General features: G+C 45.3%; 1 protein-coding gene across 2 annotated transcripts in view; it reads left to right on the top strand.

The window, feature by feature from the left end:
• The window catches only part of ankfn1b (ankyrin repeat and fibronectin type III domain containing 1b), a 116014-nt gene extending 93691 nt beyond the window's left edge, over positions 1–22323 (top strand). For both annotated transcript variants that reach the window (XM_069691521.1, XM_069691522.1), the window contains 18 exons: positions 987–1206; positions 1498–1705; positions 5141–5338; positions 6082–6195; positions 6366–6463; positions 7658–7748; positions 10825–10932; positions 13380–13479; positions 13691–13823; positions 14472–14591; positions 14736–14951; positions 16017–16183; positions 16273–16423; positions 17559–17727; positions 17863–18029; positions 18222–18429; positions 18558–19285; positions 19379–22323. In XM_069691521.1, coding sequence (XP_069547622.1) covers positions 987–1206; positions 1498–1705; positions 5141–5338; positions 6082–6195; positions 6366–6463; positions 7658–7748; positions 10825–10932; positions 13380–13479; positions 13691–13823; positions 14472–14591; positions 14736–14951; positions 16017–16183; positions 16273–16423; positions 17559–17727; positions 17863–18029; positions 18222–18429; positions 18558–19285; positions 19379–19684 — 3502 coding nt within the window. In that variant the 3' untranslated portion in view covers positions 19685–22323. The remainder of the gene's footprint in view (positions 1–986; positions 1207–1497; positions 1706–5140; positions 5339–6081; positions 6196–6365; positions 6464–7657; positions 7749–10824; positions 10933–13379; positions 13480–13690; positions 13824–14471; positions 14592–14735; positions 14952–16016; positions 16184–16272; positions 16424–17558; positions 17728–17862; positions 18030–18221; positions 18430–18557; positions 19286–19378) is intronic.
• The last annotated feature ends 1194 nt before the right edge of the window (positions 22324–23517 follow it).

Raw genomic sequence — 23517 nt, 5'->3', positions numbered from 1 at the left:
GTCAGCGCCACGGACCAGACTCGTCCGAGAAACACACCGTCATCTACATAGTTCCCATGTCAGAGTGGAGAGGGGCAGTGTAATGGTCCTACCGGTGATGCCAAGAAACCGGTGGCAAGAGATTGTGATTGTTTCAGAAAAAAGAAAGAGACGATGTTGGCAAAACCGGCAACCAGGCTGGCAGTACCAGTTCAGGATGACTCATACAGCACTTGTGGCTGAGACCTGATTAAGGCAGCATCAGCCCATCCGGCAGATCGGTGTTATTATCGCCATGCCATAGATCATTGGTGTTTTGTGCCCTTCTCTCATGGGGTCAGTTTTTAAACTACCTACAAGTATTATTTATTCGATAACCACATTTGTTAGTAAAAACGTTGTATTAGCTGTTCAATATGGTACTTATACAGCCTTTGAAAGTGGGTCATGTGTGGCCATTGTTTTGTTCTGTGGGATCACAATCCCAAAATGTTGACAGCCACTGCCATACATACTATTACATCAACACTACACATTCAAATTTGTCTCAACAATTGATATGGGCGGTTGACACATCGCACAATGTGAGTCATGTTAGACCCTGATGAATTTCATGTACGGTTTTCCAAAGACAAAATCTAAACTTGTTTGCTGAATAACGTGACGAGTTGATCTAGTTTCCTCAGATCTTCTGCTGCTTTTATGACGGAGTAAAAGTGTTGTCACGTTTTTGGTAATAGTGTCACTTAACCAAGCATTAAGCCCGTTTTCTGTCCCGCCTAGGTTTTTGAAAAGAATTTGGACTATTTTGTTGTCACTGTGTTTTTGGGTCCTCTTTCACTTGAGCTTTTTGTCTTGAATGCAATGATCTTTTTTTTTTTAAGCTCGTATAATGATCGTACGGTCAATGTTGTACTCTTTTCCTTCCGCTGCTTTTGGCTACAATGTGTTGCACCAGATTGTCTTACCTTTCACTCACGTCTGTCACCCACTCACCTCACCTCCAGGGCCGACTCTTCCAAGATGACGCAGCCAATGAGAGGGGACCAGGCCAACCAGCCGGCCTCGGCGCGCAAGTCAGCCAGCCTGTCCTCGCCAAGCGCAGCTCGCCGCCTTTACCGCAATTTGTCTGGAAAGTTCCGTGTGGGCACCAACCCCCCCGCTCTGGAGGACAGCGTGGTGTCAGGACGGGGAGGAGACAAGGAGAGGCTGCGCAAAACCACCATAGTAAGTCTGAGCGGGAGAAAGAGAAGGGAAAAAATAATAAGCCCAGGAACATTGTAGTCTAAAAATAGCCAGAGAAAACACATGGAGAGTCCGAGAACTTCAGGTGGTAACATCACACAGCCTCCTATCTAACTATTGTAACGCAAGACAGAGAAACTTTGTGTGTAGATGGAGCAAGCTGCACATGTTTGCAATGCTCAACAATCACTGATAAAAGCTGAAATGTCTCACAGTATTACAACTTGAGCTTGAACATTTAGTAGTTTTGTTGTAACTTTCTTTGTGTCACAGTTCCAGAGTAATGAAGCTTTGTTCGAGGCAGTCGAGCACCAAGAGTTGGAGTTGGTGCAGCTGCTTCTGTCCCAGTACAGTTTGGAGGAGCTGGACCTCAACACTCCAAACAGTGAGGGCCTCCTGCCCCTCGACATCGCCATTATGACCAACAACGTGCCCATGGCCAAGCTTCTGCTGCGAGCCGGTGCCAAGGAGAGCCCCCACTGTGAGTACAGAAAGTACCTGTTACTGCTCACTGGGGTTTTATCCTGATTTAAATGGAACAAATCCAAACTACGGTTTGTATGTGGAGAATTATATATTTAACACACCTGCTGTGCTCATTATAATGGGAGCTCCAAGTGTTATTTGTTTTTTTATTTCGCTCCCTGTTAAATTTCTCTGATTGATTAGCACTTTAGAATTAAACCCAAAACATATTTTAAAGGGAGGTCATGCAACATCTGCAAAATATCAGGCCCATCATTACCACCCATTGAGATGCTCAAAGATAATCACTACATTACCTTTATTCTACTGGTTCTAGTCATCTTTTTTCTGTCGAAAATATCCCCAAATCTCCTTGTGGTACTACAATGTCACTGATAAGAACAATGATCTTCTCGTGTATTCGAATCTCAATATTTTAGGATATTTTTTTTTAACTATAGGTAAGTCACCATACCAAAATGTCACCTTGGCTTTCAGCACGACGTGATCCTCAAGCCGATCCTTTGTGATATGTGGTAAAAGCCAAAAGTTAACTGTCTTCCACCATCACAATCACAGCTTGTCAGCTTGATTTCGGTCTGTATTTGTGCTCCAAAAGCCACTTTATGAACCAACAAACGAACCGACAACACCAACTGCCACCTAAGCAACTGCAGGTGTCCCCCGAAGCAACAATACACACTGAAATCATAACGAAATCTCCTAACACGAACGCCAGGAATGCATTTATACCAAGGGTCAACCAACAGTGACGTCACCCATTGGTTTGTGAACTGCCGTTATAAAGCCTTGAGTACGGATACTGGGCGGTGCCATCTTGCTAGTTCTGGGAGATTTGGAGCCAGAAGTGACCATATTTGGACGAGCGCTTGATCTGATTGGAAGCGGGAGGAGGGAGGGACTTTAGCTGACAACACCGAGATAACTTGACAAAAAAATGTATTGTCTTTGTAATTAATGAGACACGTTGAATGGGAGTCTAAGGAGCGAGAGGCTTTTTTGGAGCCAGCCTGTAGTGGCACTCGGTGGTATTACAGTTTAAGGCACTTCCGCATCTGCCTCATTTTTCAGACCCGCAAGCTACGTCCACTTTTATATAGAGTCTGATTAATCACAACTGTATGGACAAACTCACGCATCTCTGTTTTCCGCTGAAAACATAAAAGACATCGAAGGGGTGGTAATCATGATGCAATATTAGTCATCTTCATAAGCACTTTTAATTGTCTGTGATCTGGTGAGCCTCCGCTCCCCTCCTCTGTTAATGATTAGATCTGTAAGGCTTGTTTGTGTTTGTACTCACACACACAGATTTTCAAGAGCTGAGCCAGACGTCTTATATAGGTATCATTAAATGGAAAACACTTGAATGGAAAGTGGTGTTTTCTGAAGTTTGCTCTTTGATTGTGCTCTCCCTCTCTCATGAGACAGCATGAGTTGTGTGCGCACAACTGCGTGCCTGGTAAAAAGACTAAAACAGACAAATTAAAGGAGCAAACAACAGCACATACGGAAAGAAAAAGCTTTCCCTCTGTTTTTTTTTTTTTATTTAAGAGCTCACTAATCAAACTCTGAGGAGAATTGACATCACAGATGCTGCAAACCTTTCCTTGAGCTTCGAAAGGAATTGATTCTGCTACTTATTGATATTGCGATGCTCGACTTCACTTCGTTTGAGACGAGGGCAGACAAATCAAACTAATTCTCTAAAGCTGCTTCATATTCACATTATGTTCCCTTGGTTACTCTCAGCAAGACAAAGAAGATCCCAGCCTTGATGTGAATTAAGGACAAATCAAGACACACACACACACACACACACACACACACACACACACACACACACACACACACACACACACACACACACACACACACACACACACACACACACACACTGGTGACAGCATCTGGACCTGTTTCAAGGCCTGGAATGTGAATCAAAATAAACCAACATCAATATTATGTCCATCTATCCAAGAGTCCAAAGATCCTTCGTAATAATTTTAACCTCAAACCTGACCCTCATTTTATCTCCTTTAAAAAAGTGACAAACTGCCTGTAAGTCTTCACACAAGTGGCTGAAGAGAACAACAAAACTGACACCCAGAAGAGACGCTCGGATTCAAAGAGAGGCTCACAGTCACCGAGGAGACACGGGGAGAGCCGCAGAATGAAACACCCAGATGGACATTTTGACACGGAGCTTTAAACTTACTGTCAACAGTGGAATCTAACGCTCAACAGTGGAATCTACAATGAACAAACACAGACCACACAGACTAAACACAGACACACACCAGTCCCTCACGCTCCGAGAGATGACCAGCCACCAAAGAAGGAGCACAGTATGCCACTGTCCTTCGTGACCTCAACAGCTTTACATTACTTGTTCTATACTTTTATTTAGAATGACCTGAATGTGTTTGATCTCTGTGTTATGCCACCGGCGGTCACTATCACTAACCGTGCGGCCACGGTTTGAATAGCTTCACGGGGTGTTACATCTCATCTACTATAGCGATGTATTTTAAACATCATTGTTCACAGTGTTTCAGTAACACCCTGCCCCCTTTGAGAAAAACATTCTTCTGATGGCTGGATGAGGCACATTTTAAAAATAGATCCGTCATACAACATTTTTCCACCAGTTTTGCAGAAAAATAGTTTTACGGCGTCACTTTAAAATGATGCCTATGCATGTTTCCCACCATTGTGTGTTCCCTTATAACCGCATATGAAGAATACTCCTCCCTCTCTCACCCCCTCTCACTTTCATTGCCCCATTTTCGGTGTCATTTTCGAGGTGATGTCATCCCTTAAGAGAGCCCGCTCAGATGCATTAAATGAAGTTTATTGAGGAATCTGCCACAGGCAAACAAAGACATTAAAAAGAGTGGCCTGCGAAAGCCATTTGCCGGCATTGGGTTTCTTGTGATATCAGGATGTGCCTTGTTGAAGCTCTTGATAAAAGTAAAATTAATTGAGATGGTCAATTAACTGAGTGAGTTGCTCCTGTTTTCCACATGGGACACATGTGGTCACATGTATGACACATGTTTACCACATGTTGCAACATATGATAACATGGGGAAAATATGTGGACAAGTTTTCACGTGGGACTCTACATGGGCTTCACACACTACACTATGAAAATGTTCCAAAAACACGTTTCATCTTTTTGCACATATGAAATTCATGTTTTTTCTGTTGATTAAGAATTTTCACTATTATCAGTATTTTTTTTGCATTTACTCTTTGAATTGTGGTTTGAAAACCAGCCTCGTCCCATTTATAGTTTTTAGTTGTATTCAACAGCTGTTCGTCTTGACGTATTTTTCTGGACGTCGACAGAGTTTTGAAAAACTAGTCACGCGAGCATTTGACTGTGGCTAACTTTCTCTCGCGGTGTCTCCCATGTCGTTCCTAGTTGTGAGTCTAGAGGGCCGAGCGGTGCATTTGGCCACCCTGGTTCAAGAGGCGGATCAGCGGGTTCTGGAGCTCCAGGCTCAGGTACGGAACGAAGGTCCCGCCGAGCAGGAGGGATCTGATCGGGAGAGGCAGCTAAAAGCCTGGGAATGGAGGCTCCAGCTCTTCAGACGCATGCAGACAGGCTTCGAGCATGCAAGTAAGGCTTCAAGATGATTTTCATTTTTTTTTTTTTCTTCCCTATTTTTTTATTCACGTGCTAAACAGCTGATGGAAGTTTGGCACTCAGATCATTCATTCCTGCAGTTCAGAAGTCATCTTTGGTTTTCATTTTCGCACCCTTTTTTTCTGCTGGCATTCTGTCTGGGCCGAGTTAATGGCTTCCACACTGGGAAGCCCAACACACGACTATGTGGGCATGTATGTGTGTGTGTGTGTGTGTGTGTGTGCAAACATAACACGCCTCTATTCCCGCTTAAATTTTTTATAGGCATTTCGTGACACGCTTAGTGGCAGGGTAGACAGCCACCCCCTGGAAAGCAGACACTGCTCCCTTCTACCCAAAGCAATCTGCATTTTGATGTGAAAAAGACTCCTTTATGATTCCTCGTGCTCGTGTACACTAATTTGATGGCCAAGTTGTGTTAACATGGATGGAAATTGTAAGCCACATGTCAAAATGATGTTTATATTTCCAATCGCAATCAATGACATCTTTGCTTCCACTCAGTGTTGATTAAGTTGACATCAGCTTGTGAAGATGGTTGATTACAGGTTCTCACATTCACTTCTGAGTGCACTGTGCACAGACCAGAGAGACTAACGGAGGCCATTACAGTAACCTGGCGACCGTCTCTTCTTTCTCTACTACAATGATATAATGGAGAATCTTGTCTTCACATGTCTCGTCTCTCTCCTTATTTACTTTCTCTGTCTGAACAGAACCTCCAGATGCTCCCAGTGTCGTTCGCCTGTCTGTCAGCAGCAGCTCCAGTATAAAAGTTGACTTCCAGGAGCCTCTTTGTGTCAACTCTGCCGTGGTCACCAAGTACAAAGGTCAGCCGTCACACACACACAACCTACCGCCTCATCTACAACAAACCACTCAGTCGTGCATTGTGTCGAGTTCTTGTGTTGAGTGTAACAACAAGTGTGTGGAAAACAACATTTTATGATTTTAGGAATTTTTCTAATTAATAAAGAAATGCTTTTATGTGTATTTGAAGTGAGTTGGAGCAGTGATCCTTCATTCAGTCCTCTGCTGGGTGAGATGGTTGTGGACGACACCACTCTACTACAGTGCAGCATCACCGGACTAACTTCTGTAAGTTCTGCCTGAATCTCGGTCTCACCACATAAAATCACAGTCCAAACTGCTGAATCAGTATTTCAGCCTGATCAGTCAATTAGTATGGATCAGGAAGTATCTTTTGTTTTTGGATTTGTGGCTTCACGTAATAAATCTCTATGTGATGATTTCATGAGTTGACAGCAAGTTTCACACTGCCAATAAATGTCACTTATTTTGAAGGGATGTTTGAATTGAACGAGCATTAGTGCATTTTTATTCTCCCCTACAACACTGCACAGCAAACCATTTTATCATGAACTTGATCCAGCACTCGGCTGTCCTTCCTCCTACCAAACAAAATAGATGCAATCATGCTTTATATGGTAGTTTATTGATGACAAGGCAACACAACAAAACTCTAAGCTGTAGCCTTCGCAGCTGTTGGTGCTGACCGATAAAAACTTTAGAGGCTATTCTCCAGAATGAAGGGCCACCCCCTCCCTCCCCCGCCGATAATATTTACACACAAACTTAAAGCATTTGCTTGGACGACATTTGAGGGCATTTCCCAAGCGACTCTTCTTTAGTAGATACATCAAACGCCGCACACAAGTTTGTATTCACCATCCGTCCCAAACGACTGCCGTGAAAGGCTTATGGCCTCCGCTCAAAACACAATTAAAAGAACACAGTTTATTTGTTATTTGTTGAAAGTCCTGGCTCCTGACCATTCACAGGCAACAGTTGCAAGACAGCCTCCAAAATCATAAAAAGAGCAGCTTGGTAGCCTGCCACCTGATTTATGTTTGGCATTTTTAAGCAGGCATGTAGACAAATGGACACTCCACTCGGGTTGTTTGTTATTATGTGAGAGAAACCCCTCTTCTCCCCCGCCCCCCTTTCAGACCCCTGCTACCAGCCAAAGCTCACTCCTGTCACAAGGCAGGGGGTCAAGGCGAGGCCAGGGAGTGTTGGCGGCCACTTTGATTGATCTGGCTGAGAAAGGAGAGACAGAGGCTTGCTGTCTGCAAACTAAGCACCGAGACAGACAGAGCTTCTAGATACACCACTATCCTTACACACACACACACACACACACACACACACACACACACACACACACACACGGTTGTATGACTAATGTGCATTTACAGAAACACTTTCCTTTTGCCCGTAGCTGCATACAACCACATTGTGCCTTGACCGTCATGTCTCCTGTCCTTCCAGGGGTCCTATTACTACGTCCGGGTGTCAAGCTACAACATGAAGGGATGGGGGCCTCCACTAGCTTCCACCCCAGCCTGCTCTACACCTTCCAGTAAGTCTCCACCTTAATTTTACATAAAGCTCCCAGTTCACACCAGCGTTCAAATAAGTGCGTCAAGCACCTCCATTGCGTGCGTGTCCTTCCTGAACGACACAATTCTCTTAGATGCCCGCTCACATGAAACGACTTGAACGTTGCATCATTTCGTTCGGTCGATTAGGTTACTCCAACGTCATTCCAACGTTGCTTTGACATCATTAGAGGGATGACAGCTGGACTGTCCTCAGCCAGGAGGCTGGGTGGGTTTTCGGGACCCCCGCTGCGGATTTCAGTGAGTGTAACCGTAGCCTCAGGAAGGTGTTTGGGCCCGGCTGGCAGGAGAAGCCGCCCGGGTTCAGCCAAGAAATTAACCGTGAAGTCATGTGCAACAGCTGAGGTGTTGACCACTGCAAGCTCTAACCCTCTTTTCTCCCTTTCTCTCCATCTATCTGTCTCTTTTAAAAAAAAATGACTTTAAAGTGTTTTCTGTTGAGCTATGTTTTCATGTAATTTGGATTTATGAGTTGACTTTCATCGCTGCTGTTTGTGTGAAGCATGTAAAGTCTGTAGAGTTAGTACACACCTACTGTAAGAGAGGGAGCATAGGTACTATCAACGTGGGCGTATTGGCACACTCGTTGCACATCTGGGGAACACATGAACATGTTTGTCCTCATCGCACACAGTGTTTTTCACCAAGTGTGTGTATGTGTGTCTTCATTTAAAGAAACTAGGCTTTCCCTCTCTTTTTTTTTCTACTGTCCCGCCTCCCTCCCTCCCTCCGACCTTCCCTCCCTCTCCCTCTCAGAGCTAATTTCGATGTTGCGTGTTTGTGTTTTCCATTTGGGCCTACCACTGGAAATATTTGCATGTCTGTGCTGTAGCGCGCGGCGCGGCCCCAACAGTGGGGGCCTTATGCCGGGCCATGGACGCCCATTAAAGGGCCCGCTTGTCTTGTCGGGACAGGCACCTTTCCGGGAATAGAGCTCACCGTGTTTCAGCCCCACGCGCCCTCCGGGGGGCTCTAGGAGAGGGAGCGGGCTTGGGGGCGATGAGGGGTGGGGGGCGAGGTGGTGGGAGGGGGGTGGGTTATCGCTGACACATCCTGCGGTGCTAACACAGAAGGAAGAAGGTGCTGAAGGATCGTTTTTCTGCACAGCCCGTCCTCTACGAGGAGGGAAGTGTGTTTGTGTGTGTTTGTAAAACTGGGGAAGAGGAACACAGCAAGAGAGACAGAAAAACACAAAGAGTAATAAAATGAGAAGAAGATTGAGGTTGCAGTACAATAGCTGTACATTTAGAGCCTTATGCTATTGGATGTGTGGTGTGTCAACTTTCTTTGGTCTCTGTCAGTGGGGCAGCCACACCGAGCTCAAATCTCTGTGTACATGTGTGCACGCACCAGTTGTGAGCCCAAATATGTGCAGGGCGGCCAATAGCCGTGGTGCTGAGTGGGTCTGTCTGTCAGACAGCACCAGCTCTCTTAAACTGGTGTGTGCTGTTTCCTATAGTACACATACTAGACCTGTTTGTAAAGTTGGACGTCACACATACCTCAGTCTCCACTGGAAGCCTCAGGAAATGGGCCAACTTAAGAATTTTTTTGGGGTCCCAATCAGAATATGAACTTATTAGACTGCCACTAGACTGCCACAACAATGCCACATCAGCCAAGTATAATCAATATAACTACTATTTTATTGCAATTAAAGTCACTAGCAGAAAGAAAATCATTCACCTATACAATATATTGAGAGTTTCATAACTTCAGATCTCTGGAGATCTGCTGCTGAGTTGTGTGATTCTGAGCGTGCTTCGAATAAAAATGTTTTCTAAGACAGTTCAAAAACATGTGAAGTTTATTTTCATTTTGAGAAATCTTTTCCAGATTTCAATTTCAAATACACCACATAATGTTGATATATTCAAACAGATCACTGAGCTTCATCTCGATGCTCTCAGTCACAACCTGTTTGTGATAAAAGTCTTAGAAGCTTTGAATACCAGAAAACACAAAAATAACTTTAATGTTTGCTGATGTTTCTTCATAAAAATATTTTTTTTTTTTAAAAAAAAAAAGCAAAACAATACATATCTGGACGGATCTACAATCAAATGAAAACTGTCGGTCTGAGAACCTGGTTTCACAGAGAAATCTAGCCTACATAGTAAAAAGAAGGGCACTCGGAGAGCGCAGACTTCCACTAAGGCCAATAGACCAGTCTTCAATAATATGCAACAACTGTGACAATGTTACATTCGTACTGTTTCTAGTTCTCACGACTGTCCCTGAGTGCTTAATGACGAAAGCTTACTGTATTAAGTTTTAGCAAGTGCACCCAAGAGGATTGCTGGTATCTGTGAATGTGGATTGTGATACTAACTTGTCAGATATCTGGCCCATGGTTTGTCGCTAATAAAATTTACTGCCGTCTAATGGATTTTGAGATGTATGGCATTTAGTGGGTCAACATGCTGTGTCACACAATGTTAATGAAAGTGAAGATAATTCATGGAAACTGCACTGTGATTTGCACGTGCCTCAAAATCAAATGGCTTCATCTTTGGCCTATGCCACACCCTTCCACCAAGGTTCATTAACATTGAGCAGGTAGAAAAACATAAACCTCCTTGGCCGAGGTAACCGCTATGGTGTCTCTGTTCCAGTTGTGTTCAAATTGCCAGTATGAGCAGTTTCGTGAAAAATAGTAAGAAGACTACATTTAACATCTGATATACTGAACCTAAATATATATCTAGTATGGCCAAACACAGTAGGTGATTCAGCTCAGCTCTACGTACCCAAGTAAAAGTGTCTAAACATGTTCTGGCTACTGTAAGATGCGTTGGGAGAAAATTTGACATTGATATTTTGGTTATCAAAAATATCTTACAAATCTCCATGACAATCCATCTAACAGCTGCTAAAATATTTCAGTCTGGACCAGTGGGTTGGACCAACCGGTACCTCCATTTACTCATCTTCACTTCTGTATCAATAATATATTGTTCAGCTGAAAAGAACGATATTTTTGATAAATACAGAATATAATTTTTCTGATATTATCTGTTTTATATCTGGCTGCAGGTTGGAGGGACATTGATGGCCGCGCTCCACGTCAAAGAGGCCAGAAGGAGGCACTCGACCAGCTACTCGGGCAGATAAAAGAAGCTCACCGCCACTGCATCTGCCATGGTATCAACAACTTCTTGATCGATTTGATGGGCATGTTTACCTAAAAGACCGGAACAGAAACACGAGAGCTTTAACTATTTGCATGGCTGACCCTCAAGTGAAATTCAAACCCCCTAAACCTGGTAGTTATAGTGACTCGCTGTCCTCATTGAGCCACAAAGAAGCACACGTTACCAGGTGTTTTTAAAATAACAGCTCGATGACTACAAATATACTTGACGGTACCCTTAAGATCAGTTTTTAGTATCATTTGAAGTGCAGTAGTGTGACCCTCTGACATTAACCTGAGCTCGTAGTTTTCACTACGCCCATCACATTTTAAATAAACAGAACTGCAGTTTCAGCCTCCGTCTAGTTTCAGAAATGTTCTCGGCGTAAACAAACCGGACAGACGGTTCGATTCGCAGGTGTAACACGTCTCGCCAATTGCTGTGTTTCATCTCACCTTGACAGACACCTTACAATCTTAGGCACGACAAGTACTTCAGGGGCCATACACACTAAGATGGTATGGCACCTCAAAAATAATACCCTCCCCTCTGTCTCAGCAGACCCCCCCACCACCACCACCGCCACCCCCTTATGAGTCTTTCCATGACTCAGCCCTTCCTCTGCTGAATACCTCTCTCTCTGTGTGACAAAATGCAGATCAACTTCTCTCACACTCAAGCTGTTTATATCCTCAAACACTGCTGGCTGTAAGCTGCTCCCATAAGTGTCAAAACCTGTCCACACTGACTCTTTTACGTGATGGCAAACTGCATTTAGCATTGAGCAAGTTGTCTCTTTTTTCTCTCGCACCCCCATGCCCCATACACTCGCCCACTTACTATTGTCCACTGTGCCAGACCGTATTTGCATTAGGGCGAGATGCAATATAATAGTCAGTATTGAGTGGCTCTTGGTTCTTCAGACGGCGACTGATTGAGCTTGAGAGTTCAGGCACGGTAGTCAAGGTGGCGTGTCCCGAGGTCATGTTTGTTATTCCTGTAAGAGACAAGTCCTGGGCTGGAGTCTGGAGAGGGCATAAATTAACACTGACTACTGCCCCCCGCCTCCCCTTCCCTAACACCCCGCCCCCCACCCTTCACCCCCCGCAGCCCGCCAGTCGTCCTGTCTACTGTCCACACACACACACACACACGTGTAAAGATAGACAGGCTCACACATAGATGGACATGTACACGAACAGACACAAATATTCAAGTACATGCTTTCGCGTTCAACTCCGACTCTCTCCCACACATCCGTGTACGCAACCCCCATCACCGCCCGGCTTATAGCCCACACCACCTTCTCCCTCTTGTCCAAACACTATTAATTAAACTGTGAAAGAGGCCTTGACTAACACAAGCACCCCAGCAGTCGGCCCTACTTGTCTGTCTTACTCAGTGTCAAACAGGGACTAAGGCCAGGAGGACTGGAGCTGAACAGTCGCAAGTGGAGAGAAATGTTCGGGGAGGTGAGAGGGGTCGAAGGGTGCTGTTTTTTCTTGTTGCTCCACCTCGACTCGTCCACCTGAAGAGAAAATTAGTTATTTTCGGGTCCTGAATGAGGGGATTTATTGACTTTAAGTGGCCTGGGGCTGGAGTAAGATCACCTGGGAGGGGAGGGGATCTGCCAAGGGTTTTGGGACTCAGGGTTTTCTAATGAGTTGGGAGGTGCGTTATCTCACCAACAAGCACCCACACAAACACACACACACGCACACATACGCATGCATACATACATATATATATATATATATATATATATATATATATATATATATATATATATATACACATACACCTCTCTCTCTCTTGCCTCCAACCCCCTCCTGGCCCACTAAAAATAAACATGTCCCCACAGACTTAACTGACCTCCCTGTCAGTGAGTGGCAAAGGGTTAAGACACATACAGACATACACACACAAATTACTATAGCTCCTTGGCTCCATGCATATGGCTGTAGCTCAAGGCATGCCACGCTCCAGCAGCTATAGTATGCGCAGGTAAACACACACACACACACACACACACACACACACACACACACACACGTCTACACACAGTTAGTGCTCTTCTGGGAGCTGAGAGCGAGTGGCTCCCTGTAGGCCCATAGTCTGCCCTTGGCAGCCAGCATGACTGTCAAATGGTACCGCACCAATGTCAAAAATCATTCCACTCCGACCATGTTGTTGGACGTGTCAGGGTTGTTGTCAGTTAGGTAATGGCCTGCCACTGGAAGAGACATGTCTAGGGTTGGTCAGGACTGAAGTGTTCATTGGTTTAGCAAGAAAATTGGGCAACTAATCACAGTCATGGCACAATGTACAACAAGCTAATAAATTATTTTAAGCACCCGAACTTTAAGCACCGAGGGCATCATGATATAATGTCAAGTAATCTGACTCAGCTTGTTGCTATGAAATTAACAAAATGTTTTTTCACCGTCTGTGTCACAGAACCGTGCAAAGCTCCAACACAAGCAAGGAAGCACTCGGTATCCAAAAGCCTGCGCCACCTCTTCCAACCCACCAGCAAATTCGTCAAAACCCTAAAAAGGTACATGAACATTCATTTGTGAAGAGTGAAACGGGAGAGCTTCATGTGTCGGAATTTAATATAAATATTAGTAGTTAGCATGAGTAAATGGTCAATTTATGTTTATAAGTCTGGATTTATGTTTACAGTAAATATCAAAGACATACCGATGACTAGTGAACACATTTTTTTTTTCTACTGTAACACACACTTCTTCTGTGGTCCTTTCCAGGGGTCTCTATCTGACATCCATACTCTACAGAGATGACAACATATTGGTGACTCCAGAGGACCAGATTCCTATCGTGGAGATTGAAGATTCCTACTCCAGCTCACTCATGCAGGACTTTCTCTGGTTTACCAAGGTAGACAGAACCAACAGGAAGATGAGAGAAATAAATACTGTATAACAAGATGTTTTGGATTATTCCTTAAATAAGATTGATCTTTTGCTAATTTACAAAATGCATTATTAGATTAGCCTATCACTCACAGCCTCAGTCTGTGATTGTAGTCTGGAAAACCCTGTTTTCATGAAGGTTTGCTCAACCTGTCTGAAGGGCAGACCAATCAGTGACCAGTGGGTGTGGCTAAGTGGGATGATACAGAAGTCAAGTGTTAGTTTCGAATCGTAGTTCCAACAATTGTTGTACAGCTAGATGAACCAATACAAATCATTGTAGCAACCAGAGCAAATATCAAGGAATTGAAGCTTGGTGAGTTTTGACGCAAAAATATGTCATATGGTGGTCAATGCTGATTGGTTAAATGCTGCTCTGATAGTTTCAAAATGAACCCGAGGTGTACGGCCCTTAGGATGCAAAGACTAGAAACAATCACCAATGAAACGTTGCCAGAACCTACCTATTCAGACAGTGAAGTTGGGTCTGGTAATACCAGATCAGGGTATCAGGGTATCAGGGTTAATGAGCACATGCTACGAGATGAATTTGAAAAACCAGCAGATATTACCTGTCCAGCTTTCTGATACATGAATCTTAACCCTACCCCAGGTATCCTATCTTTGGGAGGACATTTCCTGGCTGCAGCAGTGCCTCAGCCCGTCCCAGTCATCCTGTTCTTGTACTCTGCAGACACGCCTCAAGATGCTGCAGGCCGTCTCCCATCTACAGGTTGTGCAATGGCTTTGAACTGAAATTGTAGTGGCTATGACCTTGTGACTTCAGTCTGAAAAATTCTAGTCAATGTCATCATTCTATGTTTCTGTCCTGCTGCTGGACAGCAGTGGCAATTAATATCTGATGGCTTTTTATCAGGGAATGCTGGGAACCCAGGACCTTGGTCAGGTGTATTATGAGCCAATCAAAGACAAGCATGGCAACGCCCTGCTGGTGCTGCTGAAGGATATGAACACCTGCCCCAACCTGGATGGGGTACGCTGGACACAGCTTTGTAAACTGCAGCTCCAACGCAAGTCCATCTCGTCCCCTGAGGAGCCCACTGCCTTGGACATTCTCCTCATCACACTCTCTGTAAGTCCTGCAGGAAGAGACGCGCCGTCGTTGGAAGTTCAGTTTTGGAAAACCGATTATTTCTGCTCATGTTTCGGAGACAGGGTGCTTCCACAGCAGCTAGGAGTGGTCCTGGGGTTTGTCAGCAGGGGTTGGTGGTTAATCAGTCTCATTCTTCGCATTGTTTGTTGTCCAGAGATTTGGCAAGATTAAAGTGTAGTGTAAGGGGACTTTGTCAAAAACAAGATGCCCCTGAGCATGTAAATACTGGAATTGCTGTTTTGTTTTTAAAACTCTCATTCACAGAAAACCAAAGCTGACATGACAAACAGGAGGTTCTGCGGCCGAAACAATAGGACCGTAAATTGAAATGTGCTTCCAATTACAGTTCCTGCTTGTGCCGACACTTTTTATTTAGACGAACATGAATCATCGTGACTCCGCTTGTCCATTTATCACCTTCTTTGTTAGGACACACATCGAATTAATTAAAATGCCAAATTTCAGGTCAAATCTTGGCTCCCTGCCAACCCAACACGAACGTTAATCATCTCAAAGTCACTTTACTTTTAGAGAGGTTTATTAAGGCAATTTGGATTAAAGCATGTTGGATGTAATGATCATCTAATCATTTGACTGTTGTTATTTAGTGTGATGCTATGCGGCTGTTTTGTTCAGAAAAAACACAATCTGGAACTCGACCACAAGTTGATTTTGTCTATATAGTCCAGTAAACCTGATACCATTGTTGCAATGCTGTTTTGTCTCCAGTGTATATTGGTTTTGCCTTGTGGTTCCAAAACAATGGTGGCGACTCCCTTTGGCAAAACCACAGTTCAGTGAAGTATTTATTTTGTGGGCAGTTCTGAACAAATTGTATGATGAAATACATAAAAATGTGCTGATGGGATATTTCGCAGCGCTGGCTTCCACTTAAAACGTGTCGGAACTGAAAAGCTTCAAGGACTGACTCAACAGCAAAACAACACTGTTCAACTGAATATGGAGGCAAAACTAGAATCCTCAGAAAAGCAGCTCCAGACAACACAACCTCTTACGTCGTCGTTGTCCACCTGCTGTTCACAGGAGAAGCTGGCATATCACAGGCGTAGCAGGAAGCTTTTGTCTCCAGGCTTGTACCTGGGCTACCTGAAGCTGTGCACATCGGTGGAGCAGATCAGAGCGCTCGTACCCCAGAAACTCCCCAACGTCCTCTGTCACACCAAAATCCGGGACAACAGCAATGTGTCCAGGTGAGGATCCTGTGTCACTTAATGTGGCTGCAGTGTTGCCAGTTGGCAAAACAATGAAAACGGCATTGTTTTTTTTTGTGAGCTTTCAGAGAGGAGTGGCAGTGGCTGCAGGCCCTCAGCTCTCTGGAGGAGTCGTTGGAAATGGACCACGACGCACAGAGTGCCCCCCATCGCTTCCTGCAGGACCTGCGCAGTGCCATCAAGGACCTGATGGCACACATCAACATCGCTGGCAATCAGGTCAGAGCAAGGCCGGGGTCAAACTGAAGCTGTGCGTGACCTCAACCTGCAGCAGGGAGCAGGGCAGGTTTCTAGAGTGAAGAGATGCCGGTTTTGAGGAGTATGTCTGATGGGGCCAGTGGAAGCATACGGTCAAGACAGTAGCAACAGCACAGAGCTATTAAAATTAATCCAGTGGATACTGAGCCATTTCTGGTTAAACCACTAATTTTACATGATTTATCTGGAAAAAACGTGGTTTGAATTCCAGCCCAATAACAGTCATTGTCCATTTGACTTTTACCACCCACTGTTTCAACGAAGGGACACTATAAAGAACTTTACTGCATCTATGTACTGTAAAACGTTACGTGTCCGTTAACATAATATAGAGTATATTGATATATGTATTGATAGATTAAACTTGTATCCGAATATAGAACTGAACCTTTTACGTGTTTTGCTTTCCAGAGAGGTTTTTTTTTGTGATTGTTAAGATAAAACAATTGTGCAGCAGCTTTTTCTTTCCAAAATTGCGTGACAATTTGCAGTTTTATGTGATTTTTTTGCAGTAAAATTGCGGGAATTAGCAAAAATTTAAAATCATTTACTACCTAATGAAGAAAGAGTCATGTCTAATTACATTCTATGGTAATAATCTAATTTTTCATCATAACTGGACTGAATTGAAAGAAACATGGGCTTAAAGTTGTTTAAAAAACAAACATGGACAGACAGTCTGTGACTGCAATATTGAATACATAGGCAACATCTTCTGTAAAAATAAGTGCTTTAAATGCTTTTTAAATGTGCAAAAACAAACACTCTCTCTGAACTAAAAGGATATATAAAACTCAACTTTGGGAGCCTAATTCTCATGATAAGATTACAGGTGACAGTCACGGTTTGAGTGCAACCAGTTGCTCACTTTTTAAAACTTACTACCGAATAAAAATGTCCTTAAATTAAATCGATTTGAAAAGATTAAGAGCTTTTCCTGCTAACGATCTTGATTATTACAGTGTTGCACACTGCATGCAAAATATTGCATACATATCAAATATTTCAATGGACGTGATCAGTATACTGACTCTACTGTAAAGTCTAGGTTAGTACTTGTGGTTCCCACCGAGATCACCTGTCTCTGTGTGTCTAGGTTCAGGACTTCCGTATCTACAGCCAGGAAGTGTTGGAGTTTGGGGATAAAGTGTCTTTCCTGCTCCTCCTGCCGCCGTCAGACGAAGTGTGCACAGCTCCTGGTCAGAATAACCCGTACTCCCCCCGCTCCGGCTTCCTCACTCTGCCCCTGCAGATCTTCGAACTGGGTCAGTCTATCAAACTGTAGGCAGGTTCATAATCACACTGCTGACCGTAAAACAAAATATTGGACACCATCTGCCGTTCCTCTATGTGTCTCTGCATTTACTGGCATTTTGCATTTCTTTTCCTTTCCTCCACAGTCCACTTTAACGCCTATTGCCCCGGTTTCATCGGCCAGTACTGCAGGGTGTCGGCTCTGCTGGAGCTGGAGTCCCTCATGTCCCAGCAGGCACTACGGGAGGCCTTCTCTGAAGCTGAGCTCCTCGCTGCCAAGAAGAAACACCAGCAGGTCCAAGAACACATACAGGTATGACCATAGCTAGCATTCAGTCAGCCCGTAAGGACAAATGAAGGGCAGTAGAGCCCGGACATGTCGTTTTATCTTCCTCACTGCTGCAGCATCAAGCGGTACCATCCTATGGTGAATGATGCACAGATGGAAACCAACCCAGTCATACATTTCTGAGGTTAACTTTTATGATCTCGATGACTACCACAGCAAATGGAGGAGGTGTGGCGGGATGCGAGGTGGATTATGGATGCCTTGCAGTATGCCCGTTACAAGCAGCCGACAGGAGGCATCTCCATCAGTTGGATAATTGACTTATCCAAGGAAGTGTTGCCCGAAAAGCCTCCGTCTACGTCCTCTCAGCTGGACTTCATGCCCTCTCCCATGCCTTCACCTGAGCCCTGCCGCAAGCACTCAGGTCAGAAACATGTCTCATCCTGTGGTTTTATGACAGGAATGTTTGAAATGAATCCACAAATTCTGATAAATATTCCATTTTTAATCAAACTGCCTCTCAGCAAGCCCTTTTTTTCTTACATCCTTTAGATTTTGCTGGCTTATCAGATGAGGAAGGCTCCTCTGAAGTCTTCCTCACCACCGACAGTGACTATGACTCGAGTCGTGCCCAGAGCCCCCGGGAGCTGGACCTGTTGCCCCCCTCCCCCCTCTCATCCTCAGCCCCCCTGGAGCCCTGCAGTTTGCTGCGCAGCGACGGGAGCGGCTCGGGAGGACTGATGTGTCTCGGCGGGGTCGGACGCGGAGGCGGAGCTCTACGAGACTCCACGCCGGACGTCCTCCAGGCCTCAGAGCCGCATCACAGCAGGGAAGGGGAGCGGTGCGGAGGAGGAGTTCGGTGTGGAGGAGAAAAGCGAAGGGGGGCGCCGGAGCTGTTCGACAGCGACTTCATCCTGCCCAGCAGGCAGATCGAGCTGCTGCACATCACAGAGAAGAGGCAGGCCTTCTGTGTGAGAACCAGCAGTCTGGAGTTCCCCTCCACCACGTCAGCCCACCAGCAGCCTTACTCCTACCACACCACCTGCCCCTCGCCCTCCACCTCACCACAGAGAAGATGGCACCGGCCCTCATCAATGGACCGCTGCTGTTCCAGTGAACGCTGCCAACCTCAACTTCCACCCGCACGTACGTTATCACAGGACAGCGGCACCCAGAGACTGTCCTCATCGTCACCCGCTGCTCTCAGAAAAGGCTGCCACGCCACTCTCAGAGTTTACCCGCAGTATCGCACAGGCCTGCCGAAGGAGACCAGCGTTAAGGTACCGATATGTTTTGACCCGATTTTAAACTGTTGCTCTGTTTGTGTTCATGCTGGCAAAAGCTTAAAGACTGCTTCCCCCCCTGCGTTTCAGCTTTGTGTAACTTCAGGCACGTCAGCGCGGGAGATGGTGCAGCTTGTGGTGCAGGAGATGAACGTGGTGTCTCGGCGCCTGCTGGGCAGCGGCGGCGGCGAGGAGCAGCAGCAGTGTGTTTACTACAGCCCCGAACAGTTGAAGCACTTTGGCCTCGTGCTTGTCGTTGACAACAGAGAAAAGTGGCTCCAGGACGACTTCTGTCCCCTGGAGCTGCAGAACCCCTGGCTGAAAGGCAAACTGTGTGTTCGCATTAAGGAGTATTCACCACTAGCGCTCAAACACAGCCGGGCCACCACAGTGTGATCCTTCCAGGAGTGGGAGGGGCAACGGAAACGTTTAAGGGTCCAGACTCTCTTTGGCTGAATGTGTATTGAAAGCGAGGAACTGTCAAGTTGTCTGTAGCCTCCTGAACTCTCTTCTCTCTCACTGTGAGGATGCGTCCTCGACTGCAGTTGTAACATGTGGTCACACTCTCTGCTGTGTCCTTGTTATCTAAAATGCTACTCTAAGAATCTGTTTCCGTGAAATCTGTTCTCCTGTACATATGACCTTTTTTTTTTTTTTTAGGAGCGTTTTTTTTTTTTAGACCCTCCAATGGACACCAAACAAACAATAACCGAGTGGAACAAAGAGAAAACAGCTCTGTGCGCTGTCAGAGATCATTGGGCAAAAGATTGCGATGCTGGGCGAGATTAATGGAGCGTCACTTTGACTCCTGTCGTGATGGACGCCAGTACATCGGGCCGTGCACGTTGCCAAAGCGACATGGGCAGCAGCATCGTCGCCTCCACCAGCCACACACGGACGCAGCTTCTCCTATGAACTCTCCCATTGTGTCGTTCCCAAAGAGCTGTCGGCTGCAGCCGTCCGGCCCCGTGTTCCCAGGATGTGGGATCTGGATCTGGCCCAGAAGGCACAAGTACAGAGGTGGCTGCCGTCTCTGCTCGGGGACGCATTCGGCCCGACGATTTGGCCCGTCAGCCTGTCACTCAACTGCTCTTGGCCACTGTACCATCTGGTAGCAGGCAGCCAAGCAAGGAACAGGGAGCATGATAGAGAGTGAAAGAGGAGGAGGAGGAGGAGGAGGGTGGAGGCTGCATCTCGTAGAACCTGGCACTAACTCTCTGGTGCTCTTTTTTCCCCCTTTTGCAGCAACAACTTCTCTGTAACATTAGACTCAGTCATAGCGTAGCTGATACCATCATTTCATCTTGCGAAGAAACACTAAATAAAACCAGCCAATTTGGGTTTTCAAAACAGAGAAAAAAAACAAGCAATACTTTTTACTTTCGATGGGGAAAAGCATGTAAGCCTTCCGGAGTTGCGCCGAGTACATTTGAAGTACTGTAGTCATGCCGTGCTAAAACGTTAACCAGTTCGGTGTTTTGTTGTGTTTGGTTCAGTGGTATTCCCAGAGGCATCAGAAAAAGGTGCCCTTCAGTCTAGAGCAGGGTCTCCCAAAAGGGATTCCAGTGTGAAAGGGATGACTCAAAGTTGTTGAGATGTCCAACGTTTCGAAGCAAAGTTACACACCTGTACTGTACATCCCCCAAAACGGCTTCAAAATAAGGTCTACGTGAAAGTTGAGTGTAGTTCTATTTTAGTTCTAATGACACACGAGAGACTCTTTACAAACAGTCGCAACCTGCAAGGTGAAGCTCATTTTGCTGGCAGAGACGGCCGGAGGCATCGGCAGGCAGAAGAGGAGCGCGTAACACAACTGTTCTCGACACACATCAGCAACAGCGTGACCAAAAGCTTGTTAGTCTAGCGTCACACAATTTCTACTCAGATTTTGGAAACCACATCTCAGGACTCCTTCAATACAAAACACTTTCTAATTTCTGCATTATAGTTGTATTTATCTTTTGTGCGAAGCATTCGGAGGCGTCTCCCGCGCGCTGGACGACAACCAAGCAGCAGCTTCTGAGACTGAACAATGAAGGCAAAGCGGAAATGTCAAAAACTGCAGTTCGGCAAATGGCCACTTGAGGCTGGCTCCTAAAGTGAGTCAATCCGCGTAGGAAAGACCGCCGTGTTAAAATGTGCCGACGGCAACAGTGCTCGCTGGGCTGCCAAAGTTGGCCAAGTGACCTTTACCTTGCAGGTCACAGAGGAGCGTCCGGCGTCTCCTGTGACACAAATTAGATCTCTGTTGAGTCTCTTTACAATTAAAGGAGCTGAATTTATCAGAGCCCGATCGATTTACCAAAATTGTGATATATACCATCACAGAAATAACAGTATCAGTGTATGTTATATACAGTTATTTATAATTATTACATGAGGTTCACTGTTTATCCTTAAACTGTACAATATCACTACATATCTTTTAGTCAATATATTGATATCAGAATTTTTTTCCTTCCTAATGTTGGCCTCAAAAGTCCAGTGTCGGTCGGGCTCTAGTATTTTTCAGATGAACCACCTTCGGTCTCCCCGCACGGTAAATGAGGCCTCTTAGCAATCTAAACTTTTCTTCTCGGCCGATATCAAAACCACTACATTTGAAACCGAATTGTTTACAACTGAACATCTCACGTTAACCGAAACTTCAGGCCGTCGTGTTTTATTTATTTCTTCCGTCCTGCTCTGAAATGTCAAGCAGGTTTCGCAGCATCGCACCACTACAAAGACCTGCAGCGTTTTCAAATGTAGCACCGGAAAGGTCCAAAGGAGACATCGTGATGGGGGACGCCGGTGGACCTGGCCTCAGTTATCGTAGCATTCCAGGTTCACAGGACGCCGTTGAACCCGTCCCAGGCGGAGCTCAAAGTGTTTACAGAGTTTAACTTTCCCTACCAAGATGTGTTTACGTGCAACTACTGTATAAAGTAAGACAAACCGATGTTAATAATAAGTTGTAATTGGTCTTACTGATGGCTTGAATTCTTGTGTTAGCGCTTAGATGTCTTCTTTATTCACATTGTTTAAAGCTGTTTTTTTTGGGGGGGGGTTTAACGAGGGCCGTCTGCAAAAAAAACTAAACAAATCACAGCCAGAAACTGAACTGTGTGCATAGACAACAGGAACCAGGGGATGAATGCACTGTATCTGCCCGAAATGTGAAAGAAAGGGAAAGGGGGAGGGGGGGGGGGGGCTGTCTTCATTACAGAGGTCAAAGATCAGAGAAGTTTACAAGCTGTCGTCTCAAGATTGTGCCGAATGGGGAAAAAGGGGGTTTAAATTCCCTTCTCCAGTCCAAAAAAAATAAATAAATAAAGGCCCGTGTTTACAAGGAGCTGTTGGCAGATCCATCAAGCAAAGTCATGAAGGAGACATCACGTCACTTTTTTAAAATCTATTTTTATTGAACAATAAATGAATATTACAAAACGAAGGCCTCGGTTGTTTTTGTGGGTTTCTCCTCTTTTAACGGACGGCCGTGCACCAGCGCAGGAAGTTTCTAACCTTCACGTGTGTCCCACTGAGCAATAACAACATCTTATTACCTTTTTACACTTCTTGTTTCACAGATTGTCCGCTTTACAAATTCAGCAGAGCGCTCTTTCCTACGCCGAGAGCTGAAAATCCCGTCAGGATCAACGATATTTTTTTGGCGCACCTCATCAGCCGTAAAAGCCATAACAAGCTTCTATTTCAAGTGTGTGCGGATCAGATTTTCTTTGGGGCTTATTCTTTTAGTTTGGAGTTTCACCCTCATGTGTGATATATTCCCAAAAGCCATTCATTCATCTGATATGAATGACAAATAGAGGGCTCTTGTCGTCCCTGCAGATCCTATATTGCAATGACCTCATCACTGTTCGCCACCCAGTTGATGGAAAGCGAATGGTGGGCAGCTGCAGGCTGAATCTCAAGATTGTAAGTGGCAGGCCGGCACCTCGCGAGGCCTACACGGTGCACTCGCCGGGGATGAACAATGATGTCACTATTTCGTACGTTGAGGAACTGGTTCCACCGTCAGTTTCGGAGCGGGTTTGAACCGGGGTTCAGGCTTAGCATTAGGAAAACACTTGACATAATGACGTCCCGTTCAGCAGTGTCAGGGCGATGCTGCGTTACCTCAAGCTTCACGTTCTCAATGCAGTCCTGTAAAAAGGAGATATGCATGTTTGCGGAGCTGAGACAAGCAGACGCACAAGCAGTATGGTCGAGTTGTTTCCGTTTCTGGA

This window comes from Brachyistius frenatus, unplaced genomic scaffold (genome assembly GCF_029030835.1).
Source record: "Brachyistius frenatus isolate BFR_SWC_R1_liver_20210118 unplaced genomic scaffold, ASM2903083v1 Contig_11, whole genome shotgun sequence".
NCBI classification, from domain to species: Eukaryota; Metazoa; Chordata; class Actinopteri; family Embiotocidae; genus Brachyistius; species Brachyistius frenatus.
Note: the sequence above shows the minus strand (reverse complement) of the source record. Positions and strands in the feature narration are given on the sequence as shown.